Source organism: Typha latifolia, chromosome 8 (genome assembly GCF_019914945.1).
Source record: "Typha latifolia isolate L0001 chromosome 8, TyphaL0001v2, whole genome shotgun sequence".
Lineage (NCBI taxonomy): Eukaryota > Viridiplantae > Streptophyta > Magnoliopsida > Poales > Typhaceae > Typha > Typha latifolia.
In genome coordinates, this window is record NC_133093.1 from 6,237,958 (window position 1) to 6,259,208 (window position 21,251).

The 21,251-nt window shown below is 38.1% G+C and overlaps 1 protein-coding gene across 1 annotated transcript; it reads right to left on the reverse strand.

The window, feature by feature from the left end:
• Nucleotides 1-12,742: 12,742 nt before the first annotated feature.
• Nucleotides 12,743-14,218, reverse strand: LOC140794048 (F-box/kelch-repeat protein At5g15710-like). Its single transcript, XM_073145858.1, has one exon. The coding sequence runs from the start codon at nt 14,194-14,196 to the stop codon at nt 12,943-12,945; it is 1,254 nt and encodes a 417-aa protein (XP_073001959.1). The 5' UTR covers nt 14,197-14,218; the 3' UTR covers nt 12,743-12,942.
• Between the last annotated feature and the right edge of the window lie 7,033 nt (nt 14,219-21,251).

Consider the following 21,251-nt stretch of genomic DNA (forward strand, 5'->3'; position numbering starts at 1 on the left):
TAAAATTTCTGTAGGTCGCATTCGAACGTAGGAGGGGTCGCGTTCGAATGCCCTTGTGAACACCTGCATTAGGTTCGCAAATATAGAGGGCACGAAAAGTGCTTTCGAACGCGATCGTGCACGTTAGAACGCCTATATCATGTTCGCACATACAGAGAATACCTTTTGTGCATTGGAACGCAATCGGCTGGAATCCTCTAGAATTAGGGTTACTTATTATTATTAGGACTTACTAGCTAGCATCTATAAATATGTGGATGGCAGCCAAATTCATTATGCAATTAGATCATTGAATTCTTGCCTCCTATCTTCTCTCTATTCTCTCTACCCTAATCTCCCTATTCACCATCCTTCCACCTCTATCGTTGGCAAGGTCTCTCCTAACTTCTAATCTCCCTCGCTTGTCGATTCCTCTCTCGTTTTTGGGAACTCGGCCACTTCTTCCCTTTCGTCTATATCCCTTAACCACATCCACCATCCACCTTCATCTCCATAATCCTCCATAACCCCAATATCCACTCCACCTATCACCACCACTATCACCCGTGTTCTTTCATGTTTTTGTCCTAGTTGTAGTTCGAATCTGTGAAGGGCAAACTACGAAAATTGTAGATCAGGGAATTACGGATCTAATTCACTATATTTCATAATTTTATGACTACAAAAGAATATGTGATGAATATTTTCTAACGGTTACGCGAACTGTTTCCTATAATAAATCTAAATCTTGAAGGAATCGTTCCGTAGCCTATCTTTGGGTACAAGAACCCATCAATTTGGTATCAGAGCCAGGCGAACCTCAGACCTCCATTAATGGTTGAAACAAGGAAGATGACATCAACAAGAAAACCAATGGAGAGCACACCGACAAGGGAAGACTCAATCCACGATAACCCTAACCGTGAGGTCGATTTCTTTGGAGCGACTACGGTAGGACCGAGTCAACCAACATCCATGGGTGTGAATATAGGCTTGGCGGATAAACTTAGGGGCATGTTCCAAACATTGCTGCATAAGGTTGAGCAATGCAAAAATATCACAATGATTTAAAGGAATATGTTATGAACTGATCGACATCGTCATTTCCTCGACAAAGATCGGTACCTCAAGGACTAGTGGTGGAACCACACTGATCTGATACCCTACATGTCCTGGTGTGACATGTTAGTGTCAATGATCCTCTTTTACTTATGCCTACTCATCATCCCCTACCTACATTACAAAACCCAAGACCGGTAGTGGTGGAACTTGAGAGGCGTGCGACACCGGTGCGCTTCGTCGATGAGGAGGATTGGCACTTGGAGGATGATGTTGATCCCTTCGGAGATGGTGATGATTGGGCTCGAGGATTTAGAGAAGGAGATCAACATGCACAAAGGTTTAGACATGAACCAAGGATTTTCTGTGAACCCGACAATGCTATTCAGGGGAGAACTGCATGCTTGGACTTTCCAAAATTCTAAGGCGGTGATCCAACAGATTGGGTGGTTCAGGTTGAACAATACTTTGATTGTCAAGGGACAGAGGAGGACACAAAAGTTTAGATGGCAAGCTTTCACCTCCAAGGAACGGCATTACATTAGTATAGATCGATTATTCGTGGTGGAGGATTTACCAGTCGGGCTGACTTTTGTAGGAGGATTACACGCAGATTTGGGACAACGGCATATAAAGATTTTTCTACCACATTAAGTAAGATGGTTTAGAGGACGACCGTATTGGAGTACCAAGCTGAATTTGAAAGACTTAGTAGTCATTGTGAGCCACCTTGGTCCGAACAGACATTGATGAGCACATTCATTTCAGGGCTACGGGATGAGATACAGGCGGATGTTCGTGCTCTTTGTCCTACCACTCTTGAGGAGGCCTTTGAGAAAGCCATGACGATGGAGCAAAAGCATAAGGCTCTCAAGATGGTAGCGAAAACAAGTTGGGGCAACTAAGATGGGCGGCTTGCACCTAGAACGCCGACTGGAAATTCTGCGGGTTCAAAGACAGCGGTTGCAAGTACTAGACCACGACCATCTTTAAAACATTTCTCTGATGTTAGAGGAGGCACAAGACCCCCCGTTCGAACTCTCATACCTGCCCAGCTGGAGGAGCGAAGAGCGAAGGGTCTTTGCTTTCGATGCGATGAACGTTTCACCCCCAGTCATCGGTGTTCCAAACCGATCGAGAGTGTGATGCTCATCGATGGTCTTGAGGAGGATGATGAGATTGTTGGTGATGGAGAGTGTTCAGAGGAGGTCTATGAGGAGGCTATTGAGGAGGGCGCGGAGGAAGATATCCAAGCTAAAATATCAATGCATGCATATTCGAGTATGTTCGCGCCGAGGACATTGCGGGTGAATGGACTCGTTAAAAAGCATTGTGTGCATATCCTCATCGATTCCGAGAGTACACACAATTTTCTAGACGAGAGGTTAGTGAGGAAATTGGGTTTAGATACTGAACCGACCACGGGATTTGACGTTGCTATTGGAGATGGCACGAAGCTTAAGATGGAGAGCTTGTGTCGCCGGATCAGTATACGGGTGCAAGGACACGACATCATTGTGGACTTGTATTCGTTGGCGCTGCGAGGAGCGTACATTGCCCTTGGCACTCAATGTTTACAAAGCTTGGGACCCATCAACTTTCATTTCTAGAGCATGTGAATGAAATTTAAGCAAGAAAACAAAGATGTGCAACTTGATAGCGTTCGATCTCCACCGATTCCTGCGATGCAGCCAATGGTGGGGCTGCCTTGTGCGTATGATTTGGCCTATCTTCTTCAGTTAGGACCAGCAGGAGATGAGCCTCAAATGACTTCAGGTATTTCAAATGAATTGTCTAATTTATTAGATAACTTTTCTGGACTGTTTGAGAAACCAAAGGAGTTGCCACTAAAGCGAACGACAGACTATCGCATAGAGATTATACCCGGGGCTGCACCGGCAAATGTGAGACCATATTGGTATCCACATGTGTAAAAAAATGTTATTTCCAACATGGTAGCCGAGATGTTGGACCAATCCCTCATTCAACCAAGTCATAGCTCATACTTATCCCCCGTTCTATTGGTGCAAAAAAAGGATAGGACAAGGTATTTTTGTATCGACTATCGAACACTAAATGCTACTACCATTAAGGACTGGTATCTCATCCCGATTATAGAGGAGCTGATGGACGAGCTTGCAGGGGTGACTATATTTAGAAAACTTAACTTGAGGGTCAGGTATCATCAAATTAGAGTTCACCCGGCAGATGTGCACAAAACTGCATTTCGAACTCCGAACGAGCATTACAGTTCTAGGTGAAGCCTTTTGGTCTCACCAATGCTCCAACTACCTTTCAAGGCCTCATGAATGATATATTTCAGCCTCTATTGCGAATGCATGTCTTGGTATTCTTTGACGATATTTTGATGTATAACAGGACTGGATTGGAGCATTAGAGGTATTTGGAGGATGTGCTAAATTTATTGAAACAAAACCAATTGAAGATCAAGAAGTCCAAGTGCCTATAGAGAGTACCACAAGTGGAGTATTTAGGCCACATCATCTCATTGAAAGGTGTATCAGCAGAACCTCAAAAGGTTACATGCATGACCGCTTGGCCTACTCCTACTACCACTACCAGATTGAGAAGATATTTGGGGCTGACCGGATATTATCATCACTTCATCATCGGGTATGGCAAGATCACTGCTCTTCTCACTTCTTTGTTAAAGAAGGACTCTTTTAGATGGACGGATGAAGCCACTACAGCTTTTGAAAAACTGAAAACCGCAATGACAACGGCGCCCGTTCTAGCGCTACTGGACTTCACCAAAGAGTTCATTATGGAATGTGATGCGTCAGGTGTTGGCATAGGAGCTGTACTAATACAGGGAGGACGTCCCATTCCCTATCTTAGCAAGGCTTTATCACAAAAATCTCAGCAATTATCCACTTATGAGAGAGAGATGCTAGCAATTATACATGCGGTGACTAAGTGGAGGCCTTATCCGAACCGATCAAAATAACATTCCATACTTTATGGGATAGCGTATACACACTCCGTCACAGCAGAGATGGGTCACAAAATTGCTGAGATAAGATTATGAAATACAATACAAAAAGGGAACGAAAAATAGAGTGGTAGATGCACTATCGCACCAACCCAATACCGCCGAGCTTGCAACCTATTCTTCTCCTACCTTTTCCTTCCTTGACGAGCTGAGGTATGCATGTACCTTTGACCTAGATATTTTGAGATTGTTGCAGGAAGTGTTGGATGATCCGGAGCGCCATCCTGAGTTAGAGAACAGAGGCAGTTTGCTGCTGGACCGCCGATGCATTCGAGTGCTCGCAAATGATGGATTGCGGCAGAAATTGTTGGAGCACTTCCACCAAACTCTAGAGGCTAGTCATGAGAGTTTCTTAAGGACTTATAAGAGGATATATCAGAGTTGCACACGGCTAGGATTGAGATGAGATGTGAGGAGTTTTATCCATGCTTGCGAAGTCTGTCAAAGGGCTAAGGCAACTACATTGAAATCAGCCGGATTACTTCAGCTTTACCAATACCAGACCTTATTTAGGAAGACATTTCTATAGATTTCATAGAGTGTCTTCTGCTGGTACATGGTTATTCTATTATCTTTGTGGTGGTTGACAAATTGAGCAAGTTTGCGCACTTTTCGACATTATCACATCTATTTTTAGCTAAGTCAGTAGCTAAAATTTTTGTGAGAGATGTTGCTCAGTTATATGACATGCCACGCACGATTGTCTTGGATTGTGATCATGTATTTATGAGCGACTTTTGGATGGAGTTTTTTAGATTACAAGGGACTCAATTGAACTTCAGTTTGGCCTACCATCCAGAGACGGATGGCCAAACCGAGGTGGTTAATTGAGGTATTGAGTAATACTTGAGGTGCTTTGTTGGGGAGATGCCGAGACGATGGTTGGAGTTCTTACCGTAGGCGGAGTGGTCTTACAACACCTTCTACCACAGCGGTATTGGCATTACTCCATTTGAGGTGGTATATGGGAGCACGGCTCCAACATTACCCGCTTATGATCTAGTGGCATCTGCAGAGTGGACAGAGGTGGACTGAGCTTTGATGGATAGAGACGCCATATTGAGAAGGTTGCATGCCCATCTTAAACTTGCTCAAAATCGCATGAAGCAAGTTTATGATCGTAGCCATCGCGAGCAGGAGTTCGACATCGGTAGTTAGGTGTTTTCTGAGGATACAGCCATATCGACAGGTGACCTTGCATCCGATGCATAACCAAAAGTTAGCACATCGCTACTTTGGTCCGTTTCAGGTGTTAGAGGGTATCAGTACGGTTGCATATCGTTTGGAGCTACTAGAGGGGTCGAGAGTGCATCCTATCTTCATGTTTCATTACTGAGGGAGTGAATTGGTGATCATGAGGTCGTTGGATCAGCTCTACCGGAGCCATTGGAGGAGACAGAGATCGTAGAGCCAGTTCATGTACTTGCTAGGCGCCGACGACGGTATGGTACCAGATTAGAGATGGAGATTCTAGTCGAGTGGCTTGACAATCCATCCAATGAGGCAACATGGAACTTAGAGACTGACATCTTTGAGCATTTCCCTAACTTTTTACCTTGAGGGCAAGGTAGGGGAAGCGTGGTGGGCTGATACATTTAGTTAGGATCTTTTTTTATTGCATTAGTTATTAATTTTATTTAAAATAAAATTCCTGTAGGTCGCATTCGAACGCAGGAGGGGTCGCGTTCGAACACCCTTGAGGACACCTGCATTAGGTTCGCAAATACAGAGGATGCGAAAAGATCGTTCAAACGTGGTCGGGCACGTTCGAACGCCTCCATCGCGTTCGCACATATAGAGAATGCCTTTTGTGCATTTGAACGCGATCGGGCGCGATCGAACATGATCGGCGGGAATCCTCTAAAATTAGGGTTACTTTTTGTTTTTAGGACTTGTTGGCTAGCATCTATAAACATGTGGATGGCAGCCAAATTCATTATGCAATTAGATTATTGAATTCTTTCCTCCTATCTTCTCTCTATTCTCTCTACCCTAATCTCCCTCCTCCCTCTTCACCATCCTTCCACCTCTACCATTGGCAAGGTCTCTCCTAACTTCTAATCTCCCTCGATTGGCGATTCCTCCCTCTTCTTTGGGAACTCGACCACTTCTTCCTTCGTCTATATCCTTTAACAACATCCATCATCCACCTTCATTTCTATAATCCTCTATAACCCTAACATCTACTCCACCCGTTACCATCACCATCATCCGCGTTCTTTCATGTTTTCGTCCCAATTGCAGTTCGAATCTACGAAGGGTGTAAATAAGAAAATTGTAGATTAGGGAGCTACAGATCTAATTCACTTGGTCCATAATTTTCTGACTATAGGAGAATATTTGACTAATATTTTCCTATAGTTGTGCGGACTGATTTCTGTAATAAATCCATATCTTGAAGGAATCATTTCGTAACCTATCTTTTAGTACAAGAACCCATCAACATCCATTCAACCAACTGACTCAAACCAGACCAAATCCGAACATGTATTATGCAAAAAATAATTTGGACTTGACCCGTGCGTGAACCAAACCAAGCCAAGCGGAGCGGCGCGTGTAATTTAAGTTGCATAGTATCCTTTACCCACAAATTATGTATCCCTTTTGGGGCTCAAAGCTCATAAAAAGTTTGACACTTATATACCATACTAACATTTCTCAAATATCTAATATACTACTAAACTCACTTCTCTTTATTTTTCATTACTATGATACCCACTTTAGAGCTAATTTTCATATATTTTTCTTCATGGATTTGAATAAATGAATATATGATAATAAAATATTTTTTGAACTAAATTATTTCCACCAGTAATCCATTATTAATAATGCGTGGTCCCCACTGAAAACTTAGCTCAAAGTTTATAAAATTCATGTCAAATATATGAAATTTCAAAAATCCCCCTCATAATTATCAAAAATCCCCCTCATAAATGAATTGGCTGTAAATGCATATGAAATACAGACTTAATTGAGAGTACAACAAAAAGTTACTGCTTTTTCTTCGGGTTTATATAAAAATCCCTAGTGAAGTATTATCAGGTTTATAAACCCTAACATGATGTCTTGAACTATTCAGCTTTTGTATAAACCAAGATAATAATACTCATAAAGCTTCTTTCAAGATAATCAGTTCTATATGTTGTGTCCATTTTGGCCCTAGACACACCTTAAGTGCTTTAGAGATTTACCCTAGTCATCTCATAGAAGTAGCCTGCTTCACACTCACATAGGTGACCTCTTATTAAGAGTATCCTACCATACTCTAGTTGGATTTTCAAGGTATAAGGGTCATTAAAAGCATTGCTTATCCTAACACTTGGTACAAGTTTATCACTATGTCATCATAGGAAAAGGAATAGGAAATTAATTCCTTAAGGATTTCAGAGAATTTCACCACAACTCGACTGTTCCTTTGAACCTATATTTGGGATTTTCAGTCAACTAGGTCGGGTTGCCATTGTATCGTTATTCTAGGTGGTAGGCTTTAAATCTATTCCACTCGATGAACAATACACTTGATGTCTTGTTAAGCTCTTTGTTAACAGATCTGCGATGTTATCCTTTAATTTTACATAATTAATGGATATTATATAAATTAAGATCAATTATCGCACTATATTATGCCTATGATGCATATGTCGTGACTTGCCATTATACAATTAGCTCTATGCCCTTCCTATAGCTGATTGACCATTGTAATGTATGCAAATTGACTCAAAGCCACTCGGCTTTTTCTCTAGCCTTATCTAATACTATGAATTTAGATTCCATAGTAAATATGGCTATACATGTTTGTTTAAAAGATTTTCATAAAATAGATGCACCCTAAAGTACAAAGACATATCCAGTTTGCATCACTCTATTCTTCAAGTGCTAATAGATATCTTGAATAGTGCAATCCATAGTTCATGGTATATCTCAAATATCTAAATACCCTAACTATCACCTTTCGTGATCATTCCCTAGATTACTTGTATAACTACTCAGTTTACTCATAGAGTACGCAATATCTGAACGAGTGCAATTCATGATGCATATCAAACTGCCTATTATTCGAGAATATTCTAAGTGAGATATACATTCACCTATATTCTTTGTGAGATGAAGATTCACATCTACAGGTGTTCTAGCTAGATTGTTATTATTTTTATTAAATTTACAGAGCAATTTCTCAATATAATGTGATTGAGATATAACATATCCTTCAATTGCCTTAGTAATCTTTATATCGATAATCACATCTGCAATTCCTAGATCTTTCATGTCGAACTTATTAGCCAACATGTTCTTGGTAGCTTTAACAACATTAATACTGCTACTTATTATTATCACATCATCCATATAAAAACATACAATAACATAATTATCTAAAGTGCCTTTCACATAAACAATTTATCGCATTCATTAATGCGAAAACCATTTGACACCATACCTTAGTCAAAATTTTCATGCCATTGTTTAAGTGTTTGTGTAAGACCATAAAGAGACTTAAGTAATTTGCACACCTTTCTCTCTTGTCTTGGAGCCACAAATCTTTTGGGTTGTTCCATATAGGTTTCTTCATTTAATTCACCATTCAAGAATATAATTATCATATTCATCTGATGCATTTCTAGATTATATAATGCCGTAAGAGCAATTATTAATCGAGTAGACGTTATTATTTTTACTGGTGAATATGCATCAAAGTAATCAATTCCTTTTGTCTATCTATATCCTTTGATTAGAAGTCTCGCCTTATATTTGTCATTTGAACTACCTACTTTTATCTTCCTTTTGAAGATCTATTTGTAACCCAAAGGTTTACACTCTAGTGAAAGATCAACTAATTCCCAAGTATGATTTTGCAAAATGGATTCAACTTCATTATCAATAGCTTCTTTCCATAAAAGAGCTTTAGGGGTAGACATTGCTTCCTTATAACTCTAAGATTCTTTTTCTAACAAATATGTTAAAAAATCGAGACTGAAAATTGTAAAAGTCATTGCCATCTTATTTCATCTAGGTTCATTATCATTTCCTTTTTGCATAAACTCTTGGTCCTACTCTTCTCTTTTTACATTTTTATAAGTACTTTTGAGAGAAGTTATCTCTGATGTAGACTTATATGAAAATACATTCTCAAAAAAATGATGCATTCCTAGACTTAGTAGTTGAATTCTCATATACTTTAGAATTATCTTATTTGTGAACTAGAAGTTGATGTGCACTACTATTATGAGCATAACAATGAATATACAATCAATAGTTTTAGGTCGAACTTTTTGTGCTTTTAGTAATTGGAATTGCAACTTTTACTAAACACCTCCACACTTTTAAGAATTTATAGCTAGGTTTTCAATCTTTCATAACTCATAAAGTGTTTTACCAATTTTTTATAGGATAACTGATTGAGAATATGATTTAGAGAAAGCAAAGTTTCCCCTTAAACGAGGACTTATTAACATGGCATTCATTATCTTTTTTGGAATTCTATACTTATATTTAGCAATACCATTTTGTTATGGAGCGCAAGGAGCCATTGTCTGATGAATAATTCTATTTTCTGTACATATTGTTATAGATGATGACTCATAGCATTTTAATCTTTCTGCTAAGTTGGTTCTCAACCTCAGTTTTAAAATGTATAAATATTTCTAATGCCTCATAACACATATCAGTATCTTGTGCAATCGTCAATAAAAGTAATAAAATACTTTTTCTTGCCCTAGTTTGAACAAATATCAAATCACATATATCGGTATATATAAGTTTTAAGGTTTTGTACTTCGTTCAATAGAACGAAATGAAGCGTTAGCCAATTGGCTTCCAACATATTTCACATTTATTATTCAAATCTGAAAAACTCCTAGACACACGTATGTATCTAAATACTAGGTAATGATATCACTCGTTCGCTTAAGTAAAAGTCCGTAGAAATATTAAGAACGAAAGTAGAGATGAACGCCAAAATTTTAACGTGGAAAAACCCAAACGGGAAAAAACCACGGATCCAAACTCGGATCAAAACCAATCACTAGAATAGTAGCAGTTACAAGACTGACTCTCAAAACAACCCGTCGAACCAAACGACTTTGTTCCTCTCAGTCTTGTTCGCTAGAACCCACGATTCACCGCTTCTCGTGATTGAAGTCCAATCTCAGTAACCCTCGAGATTGATCTTTCGTCTAGATAGCCCTTAAGACGAAAGATTAAGATTTGTAGATGAGAAGAGCCTTGTTAGTTGAAGAGCCGATGTAGCCTCAAGAAGTCTCCTTAAATAATGCTTCTTCAACTCCCCTAGAGATAGGGTTTCACAATCCTTATATATGATATCCAAGATAGAGCCAAATCCAAATCTTATCCGTACTCACGAAAGTACAAGATAGAGCCAAATCCTAATCTTATCCGTACTCACGAAAGTACAAGATAGAGCCAAATCCAAATCTTATCCGTACTCACGATCTTCAAGATAGAGTCAAATCCAAATCTTATCCGCACTCATGAAAGTACAAGATAGAGCCAAATCCTAATCTTATCCGTACTCACGAAAGTACAATATTTTTAAACTTTGTTGGTGCATTTGAACGGGCTCGAGTGCGTTCGAACGCGATAGCTTGAATTCTTCAGGTTGCGTTCGAACGCATTTATGAACGCAGTACCCGCGTTCGAACGCGTTTGTGAACGCGACTCTCTGTCTGTGTGAACGCAGTATCTGCGTTCGAACGCGTTTGTGAACGCGGTGTGAACTCGACGGCTTTTCTCCAATAATCTTGCAATTCTTCAAACCAGAGATATTCTAAACTTATGTAAAGCTCATATACATGAAAAAATATACTTAGAATATTTTGTACACAATTGCCAACAAATAAAAACCTAACAAAATCAATATAGAAATTAGGCAACATGTTAAGATTAATAAATTTACGTAATGTACCATAATTAACATGTCATAATCTATCACGCCAAATTTCACAAGACTCAAGCAAGTAAGAAGAAGAAGATTTATTTTTTATTTATACTAGGAATCATAGTCATTACATTCATTTAAAGAGGCCTATTAGACAAGTAGCCCATTCCTACATATAAAATGATAAGTATAAACTTATTAGACTCAAATACTAGCTTAAAACTTTCTTACTCAATAATAATTCTGAAACCAAATTCTTTCGAATGTCGGGCACATACGTTACATCATTGAGAGTAAGTTCTTTTCCTGAAGTCAATTTTGATATGACCTTCCCTATTTTTTCTAGTTGAAAGTCGCTAAAATGCGCATTAAAAGTTTTTCATCTATCACAATTTGATAAGATGAAAACATCCACCTTTTGGCACAAATGTGTCGAATAGCCCAAGTGTTTACCTACCATTCTTTAGAATTACTACCAATTAGGTTTACTTCGGAGACAACAGTGGAGAAGTGCATGCCATTGAATCAAAACGAAGGTTTTCCACTTCAATTACATTGGCTTATGGCTTTTTCTAAGAGTTCTTTTTCTTGGAGTTCTCATTTTTTTTGTATATAAACGGCGTCTGGGCATGATGTTTTTGCTTGTCAAAGACATAGAATTTGCCTTTAAACATCTTTGCCTCGCCACCTTTAGAGCCTTTGTCGGGGTTTTTCCTTTTCTTGTCCTTTGTAGACTCTACATTATTTGTCTTTGACAAGTACTAACTTCCAATTTTCTTTTTAGCAGTACAATTGTCTTATTTTATTCTCAACCTGATAATAAATTCTTCAAGTGTCTATCTCCTTACGCTTGTGTTTTAGGTAACTTTTGAAATCCCTCCAACATGGTGGTAATTTTTTAATAATAGCTACCACTCATAATGATTCATTAATCACCATTCCTTCAACGTGTATCTCATGAATTATTACTTGAAGATCTTGTACCTAATTAATCACTAATTTAGTGTCAACCATCTTATACTTAAGAAATTTACCCCCTACAACTTTCTTTGCACCAGCATCTTCCGTTTTGTACTTTTTGCTTAAGGATTCTCATAATTCCTTAAAAGTTTTTACTAAATTGTACACGTTGTACAACGAGTTATCCACTCTATTGAGGATATAGTTTCGACAAAGGAAGTCGGCGTGCTTCCACACATCTATTGTAGCAACTACTTGCCTATCTATTTCCTCCTTTAAGAGTTCAAGTAAAATAATATTTTTTGTTGCCATCTCTTGAAGTTTGCACCACAAAACTTCTCAGGCTTTTATCTATAAACTGTAGTCACTAAAGGAGCAATGATAGGGGTAACAGTACTCTTTACTGTTTCAGCCATTTAAAAGAATGAAAAAAGAATAAAAATTTGATCATATAAAGAACAGTGACAGGAATCAGATAAACAACTACTGGTATAGTCTTAAGATTGTTGGCGATAATATAAGAAGTTTGACACTTTATACTATACTAGCTTTTTTAAAATATTGAATATGATACTAAACTCACTTCTTTTTATTTTTTATTACTAGGATGTCCATTTTAAAGTCAATTTCTATTCACTTCTTTTATATATTTAAATAAGTAAATATATGACAATAAAGTACTTTTGAGTTAAATTAATTTCACCACTAATTCATCATTAATATGTGATCTCTACTTAAAACTCAGTTCAAAATTAATAAAAATTTATGTCAAATACATAAAATTTCCAACAAAAGTAACTTATAATAGCCTAATATGTTTGCAGCATAATTACCTTCTTGATAAGATGAGCATTTCCTACTAGAATAGCCTACTAAGCATTTTCTACCAGAATAGCCGACTACAGTTTCAGCATTATGACTCACTATGACCTTATCAAACCTACATCATTTCTTACTACTAGATTTTCTCCAAGATTTGGCACTCTGAGAAGCATATCTTTCTGTCCGAAGTATATCTTTCCTTTGGTCCACTGAATGATCAACAGATGGAAGTATCAAATCTTGGCTCATATATGCAGACCTGGCTACTGCACCCATGGATCACACGACTTGCGATCCATGACCAAGACTTTTTATGTGCATCAAAGAGAGCACCTGTCCCTTGCTTCAAGGATGTAAAGAAAATCAAATTATCTTGCCCGAAGCACTCAAATCTTTCAGCCGATAATCTCATCAATGCCCTAAAATATGTTGGTGGCATTCTGCTTAGTTCCTTCCACACAGACTTAGCATGATCCAACTCCCAGATCTGCACGCTCTGAAAAGCAGCATTAAGTCCAATCCTTCCAACCAAAAATAATCGCTTCTGTGCGCCAGCAACTAGATAAGCGTCTATCAAGCGACCTGGAAACACTACCGATATTTGTTCCCACCGTCCAGTGTCCAACCGGTACATCAGCAAACCAAGAGGCGAAATAGTCTCCACATAGAGTCTTGAGTCACATAATGCCATCTGTGCTGAACATAGTTCAAGTGTTGGCATTACCTCATGAATCGTCCAGCAATTAAGTTTGGAATCATAAACTTCAGTAGCCACTGCTTTGCCACATATACTACTTGCTGCAATGATCTTGAATGAACGGTCTATCCTATCAACAGCCAAGACTAGCCGCCTTTTCTCGTTATAGTGCATCCTTGGCAAGGTCCTCCATGTTTGAAGTAATGGATTGCACACCAGGATTTTAAAATGAAAACCATCATAACCCGCAAAACAGACTAGGCCATTGGAGGAACCAACCAACCAAGATGCCCATGCCGGTAGAAATGCGAATGGGTTTCCATACCATGCCTTCAATGGGAAGCTGAAGATGAGGCACTTGCGGATTTGTGGGCTATTCCAGAATGTGAGAAGACATGGTCCATGGGAAGGGACTTTGGAGTGAGATGTGAGGAAGCGACGATCATTGAAGATTGAGTTCCACCGCCGGCAAACTGACCTCATCTGAAAGAGCAAGATGGGAGGCACCCGAGCAAGAACCTCAATTAACAAATCTTCCGGCAACCGAGACCAAATGCCGTCATCCATAGGGATGTCAGCTTGAATACCCCTGGCAAATGTGGTGTCTAACTCGTCGATGAGTCCCTGAGGCTTCTTCATAATCATCTTGTCCTGAGATGAAATAGCGCGCTGAATCCCCTTGCTTGTCTCAGAGATTTCCTTCTTTGAAGAATCGCCTTCAGAAAAGGATGCATCTTTCCCGGACGGCTTGGAAACTTCTTCTTGTCTATCCATGACTTCAGAATCCGAAAGACAATGAAATTCTACAACAAAACAAATTAAACTCTATATTAGGAACTGTAGATGCAAAGAAAACAAATCTAAATTCTCTGATTTCCAAGATTTCATCTACGCATTCACTTGTGCACCAAAGAATAAGATTTCTCACGTTAAATTGGAAAAGCCTATTGCAGCATATAATACAAACATAATTCTAATCTTACCCTGTTAATCAAAATCTAATATACATGAAAATATAACAAACTCCCCGAAACTAAACTAAGAATCAACTAAAGAACAACAGAGCAATGAGGAAATATAAACCCTGGGATATTCTTGATTAAACCCACCAAATATTTCAGACCAAACCAATCCAATCCAAGTCAAAACCTTGTCTTCGTCGATTCACAAATGAGCACACTTAGTAAATAAAAAGAAAACGAACAAAAAGAGAGTATAATAACCTAATTTTAGCGGAAAATCTCACGAGCGTTATATGCCGAGAGAGAGAGAGAGAGAGAGAGAGAGAGAGAGAGAGAGAGAGAGAGAGAGAAATAGAGAGAGAGGTCTGTCTCTCTGTTCTCAGTTCATAACTTGTCATGAATGGGAAATTTGCAAATAGAACACTACATTTAAGCTAAATATCAGCTTAAGATCCTATTGTTTATACTATTTGCATATCACACCCTATGAAGAACAAAAATAACCTAATCTAAACCGGAGTCCAGTCGTAACTAATCTAAGCCGGAGTCCTTTATCTACTCATCTTCGTAGAATGCAGGTGCAGAACAGAAGTGGTCATAGTTTTAGAGTAACGCCAAAGTTTAAGAGATAGATGCACATACCAGATTTTCACGGGATATCAGGGAGGTTTTATCGCTATATGTGAAAGTAAAATTATTCCATATTAATCTTATCATTCCACGTTAATAAGAAAACGAATAAAAAGTGGTTTTTGATGATGTTTATTAGAACTAATTCATATAAAAAAGGGGAATTATCCCACTAGAAATCAAATTGAATATAGTTTTCTTTTCTTTTTCTTTTTCCCTTTTTTCTGAAAAGAATGAAATTATCCCATTAATATTCAAAATTAAGATAGTGACATCAAAACTTTGATGGATCTATATCTATAAGATATATATTCATGGTTCTGCTGAGGAAAAAGAAATTTGTAAAAAAGAATATTTTCTAATTCAAGACTTAAATAAAATGTACCACAATACTCATCAGTTAATTGATATGATAAGTGTAATAACTCAGGATAAATTTGTATTTGGTTGATAAGAAGTGCTAAAAAAAGTCATGAAAATTTATTACTATTTCATAAAAATTAAAAATATTTGATGAAAGTAAGTAAAATTACAATTAATGATAACATATAGTATGAAAATGTGAGAATTATGATTCTATTATTTTAGAATAGAAAGTAAAATGAGAAAAATTAGGTTATTTTAGGAAAGTGATGAACTCACTCCCCTCCTTATTTTCCTTTATCAAACATCTTAGTTGTGTGCTGCCACACCTGCAAAGTCGGTTGTGAGATTGTCAGAACAATACATTTATTCATAAAAATTTAACCTTTAAAGTAGTCGGTAGATAAGATTTGGTATCTTGTTCTTAAAGTATAATAACTCTTAAGTATGACGTTTTTATCCGTTACCCTTTTAAACATTTGACAGCTTGAACTTCGTGTTATGTTCTGAAAGCGAAATAACTCTTTAAAGTTGACCAGTTTTTAACGTCTAGTAGAAACATTGCATTAAATTTGGAGTAAAAGACCTATTCTGGTAAATAGTTTTAAGTCATTCCTATTATGTATACATGTTTGGTGATGAAAATAGTGATTTGCATAATCAAATCTGTGTATATTTTACATATTCTTTACACAAAATTAACTGTGTATATTTTACATATTCTTTACACATAATTTAGATAAGTATTATATGTCCTTTTTTATTAGATTTGGATGAGTACATAGGCAAAATTAAAAGCATACTTTTTGTTTTATTTTTATATATAGTTTTAGGACAAAATAAGTAAAAGAGGCCCTAATTCAAAAGTGAGGAATCCAAAATAGCCAATATCATAACTAAATGACATTTTCATGCAAATTGCCCTAATGAAAGTCTTCTTAAAGTTAAAAAAAAGGAAAGAAAAAGGAAACATCTAAAAGTGATATCCTTTATTCATATTATCAAACATTCTTCTTATCCATATTTCAATTCACTTGGTTTGTTAATTATTATGTTCATAATCTATTTTGATAATTATTGTAATTTTATTGACATTTATTATCTAATATTGAGGAATTATCGTGCCATCTAGCTATGCCTTTAGTATATCTAATATTGACATTTAATATCTAATATTGCGTATATATGCCTTTAGTATTAGGGTTACATTTTTCACAAGTTCTTTCTTTTTCTAAGAAAGAGGATAAGTAGCCGATGCCAACCCCTATGGACGGATCAGCAAATTCGTAGCACCTTCATCTGCGGGTCGCGGGGAGACATATAAGCCGACGTGAGGGCTTTAAGGCCTAGACCTTAATGGAGGCCTTCGAAGATGTGATGCTCATGGAAGACAAAACACTGAGCCATGACGTTACATCTAAAATAGAACTTGACGAGCTAAGAAAGTCGCAATCAACCTCAACCAACCATAGCGGTAGGAAATACAAGAACCATTGCTGCAATGGTGTATCCTCGAGCGCCCCTGAAGCCATCCCAAGATGTAAAGTAAGTGCCTAGAGGTTCGAGACGAGCACTCACACCTGCTCAAGTGGAGGAATGAAAAGTCAAAAGCCTATATGCTTTCATTATGATGAGAAGTTTGTACCCGAACATCGCTGCGCTAAACCGATGGGATCGGTGATGCTAATAGATGGATTGGAGGATGTGGAGGATGAGTTTGTAGCAGAAGATCAAGGTGTGGCTGGAAATTAAGGAGGAGTAGCAGAGGAGCAACCCGTGGAGGACATGATAGCCGAAATCTCCCTCCACGCATATTCAGGGACAACCACACTAAAGATTTTGCGGGTGAACTATAACACCCAAACCCTAAACACGTGCACGACATAAGCCTACATGGCACGTGCATGGCACTTGATTATTTGGTCAGTTACTGACAAACACATAAACATGTATCAACATCATAATTTTATCCACACGTGCACGGCACGAGCCTACATGACATGTGCATGACACCTGATCATTTGGTCAGTTACTGACAAACACATAAACCTGTATCAATATCATAATTTTATCCACAATATTTAAACTAAGAATAACTCAAGTCTAACAATCAACAGCATTTAGATAACCCTACTTGGGCCCCACACAGGCCACAACACATCATCAAGAGCTTTTCACAACTATATATACACAATAGTGGTATATATATACATAATTATACAAGTACAAAATCACCTGCTAAAATATAAGACAATGATATATACACACTTTAGAGGACGTCCACTAATACATCAGGCAAGACAACTTATCTAGCTTATAACACTAACTACACTCTACTCCTTATTCACCGGCAAGGCCTCTAAGGGAGTATCCTACTTCACACGTTCACCTAGGTTGATGGAAAGGAGAAAACAAGGAGAGTAATGAGCAAAAGACTCAATGAATAGACCTTACCCTGAATCAGTGAAGCCGAACAGAGAGTAAATCATGTACTGAATAATATGAATCAGAAAGAGTATCATGTCATGGATGAGTATATGAATGCATCCTCAATGACATATAAGTTAAAAATAGATAACATGTCATAATTGATAAAAATACATAATCCTCGATATTGAATAAATATGTCACTACATCATACGATCATCATAACTCTCTCAAATATGACACATGGTGCATGCCAACCATGACGATGCTATGAGATCAATTGCAATAATATATGATGTATATTGACAACTCAATAATTAGGTAATCAGATGATAATGAAATCATATGCATTTCTCAACATCACGATCATCACCGACATCTCGATATAATATCATCATATTAGACCACTGTGCACAGTCACCACTCGGTACGCGGTCTCATATCATGTCCGAAGGCTCAGAGCATACTCTACCACCCACAAGAGTATCTTAGATATAACCATACCCCGCCACCCGCTAGGGTATCAATATCCATCCAAACCAAGCACCCACATAGTTGATAGAAACCTCCTGAGGATAACTCGCCACATATACGCTAGCGAACGGCATGTGTCCGAATGTCTGCTGCGCACACAGACTAATGACCTCAGACGTAAGGCCAACAGGATCGCGACTATGTCGAGCGATCAATCATTTCTAGGCATGCCCTAACCCTCGCGCCCACTCGGGTATCCTCACGCTTTCTATCAACTATTCTATCAATCACATTTCATGTTTTCCTTCTAAATGACAGATCATATGTATATATCTAGTACGATAATAAGTCAATGCATAACAGAAATTTAAGTGGAACAGAAATCAAGAGAAAAATAATGCAATATAGTTTCCAACTATGTAGTCAACACATGCATACTCATGCTACAGATCGACTGCACATAACATTATAGCAGTATAATCTTCTCTCATCATCTCTATATATATCACCAATGTGCTCATATCCTAGAGCAACCTAATTAAATGCATGATAAAATATGCTCGATTATAATCATCTCTAGAATCATGCTGGAGGCCAAAACATGCATGTACATAATATATAATATAACCTAATTTGAGAAAGACGTCTAGGGGATAAGACTACTCATCACCACTGCAAATACTAAACAACCAGTCGTTCACGTTGCGACGACAATGATCAAGCATCGATAGCTAAGTCCACGGGGTCTTGAACAAGGGGGTCGGAATCTAAAATTATTTAAGTAGTATGATGTTAGCCATTTATCTAATTAAAATTTGTTCATGTACTATATGACCATTTAAAAGGTTTTAGAATTTCTACTTATCTTTATAACTAGCTAGATTTTAATTACAGATATAAATATAAATGAAAACTTAACTATAAGTATATCTTGATTAATTAGAAATTACTTTATAAAATAATAAATAAATACATAAGCCTAGTATTTTATTTGTTACAAAAATAACAATATATAATAAATTAATAGAATTACTTAAAATGTATATCATAAGAATATTAGAATATAAATCTAATAATTATAATTTACAAATCTATCTATTAATCTATTATACATATAAGTAAATAAATAAATAAATATAAGTATTACCTATATTTATGTGTAATAGTTTATAACCTAAGTAATCATTAATTAATTATAAATTAACAATAATCATAATGATGAATATGTATTATTATTAAAATGAATAATGTCTAAATCTATTTGTATTAATTAAGAAGGAGAAACCTAAATAAATAACATCAATAAAATAGATAAATAAATAATTAAATTAATTAAAAAAATTGTCATCAGTGCTGGGCTCAGCCCAGCACTGCCTGTTAGAGTGTTGAGACGAGCCCAACACTATGTAGAATAGAAGGAGCAGGAGACCAGGAAGGAGAAGAAAAAAAAAGAAAGAAAGAAGAAGAAGAAGAAGGAGGAGAAGAGGAGGAAGAAGAAGAAGGTAGGAGAGGAGGGAGGTGCGGACCCGGGCTGATGGGGAGGGCACCGGTTGCTGTTGGCCAACCAACGGCCGGCCTCTCACCGGCGGCTTGACTCTGACGAGCCCAACCTCGAGCAAGAGAGAGAAAGAGAGAGAAAGAAAGAGAGAGAGAAAGAAAGAGAGGGTGAGTGAGAGGTCTCACCGGCGGCGGCGGCTCTAGGGAAGGTGTTGGTATAAAGAGAGAGTAGAGTGAGAGGGTGGCTGAGAGAGAGAGAGAGAGATTTAAAGAGAGAGAGAGAGAAGGCGGTGGAGGAGGAGCAGTGGCGGCGCCAGGGCCCGCTGCGGCCAGCCGGCTGTAGCAACAGCCGCGAGCGCGTGGCACCCCACCATGCAAGCTGCATGGGCACGAGGGCAGCCATAGTGGCCGGCCGCGTCGTTCCCATAATAAAATTTTTATTTTTTATTTTTTATTTTTTATTTTTTATTTTTTTATTTTTTTTATTTTTTTTATTTTTTTAACCCTACTTGGGTTATTACATGAAATGTGTAGTCAAGAAAACCACAATGAGAATCTTGATCGACACCGGGTCCACACACAACTTCATTGACAAAAGACTCCTTAGAAAGATTGGGCTCGAGTCGTAACCCACGGAAGGGTTCAATGTGACAATTGGAGATGGCACCTTATTGCGAGCAGATTTTATTTGTGGAGGTGTGGAATTGAAGATGCAAGGCCAAACTTTCACATTGGATCTCTATCCGTTGGCTTTGCGAGGTGCCGACATTATTTTGGGGACCCAATAGCTTCAAAGTTTGGGGCCTGTAATATTTGATTTTTCAAACCTCACACTTATATTTCGGAGGAATGGTTGAAGAGTGCTGTTGGATGGGAACCAACCATGGCAAGGGCCGATGTTGCAACCACTTTTGGGACTTCCATATACAGGGGACCGAGTCCTACTCTTACAAATGGTTGCTGCAGAACCAAAACATCCACCATCGAGAGAAGTACCCCGCTAACATGCAAGAATTGCTGCAGGAATTCAAGGATCTCTTTGAGGAGCCCCGAGGACTGCCGCCGACCCGTCGGCACGACCATCGCATTCAGATCATTCCAGGGGCTGAACCAGCGAATATTCGGCCATATCGATACCCGTATGTCCAGAAGGGGGAGATCAGCAAATTGGTGATGGAAATGCTCGAGGAAGGGATTATTCAACCAAGTAGATGTGCCTACTCATCGCTGATGCTGCTGGTTCGGAAGAAAGACGGGAGTTGGCGATTTTGTGTTTACTACCGAGCCTTGAATACAATCAACGTCAAAGATCGATACCCAATACCGGTGGTCGAGGAGTTGCCGGATGAACTTATAGGGTCAGCTTACTTTAGTAATCTTGACTTAAGAGTGGGGTACCATCAAATCCGTGTCGACCCGGAAGATGCGCACAAAACTGCATTTCGAACTCACAATGGCCATTATGAGTTTTGAGTC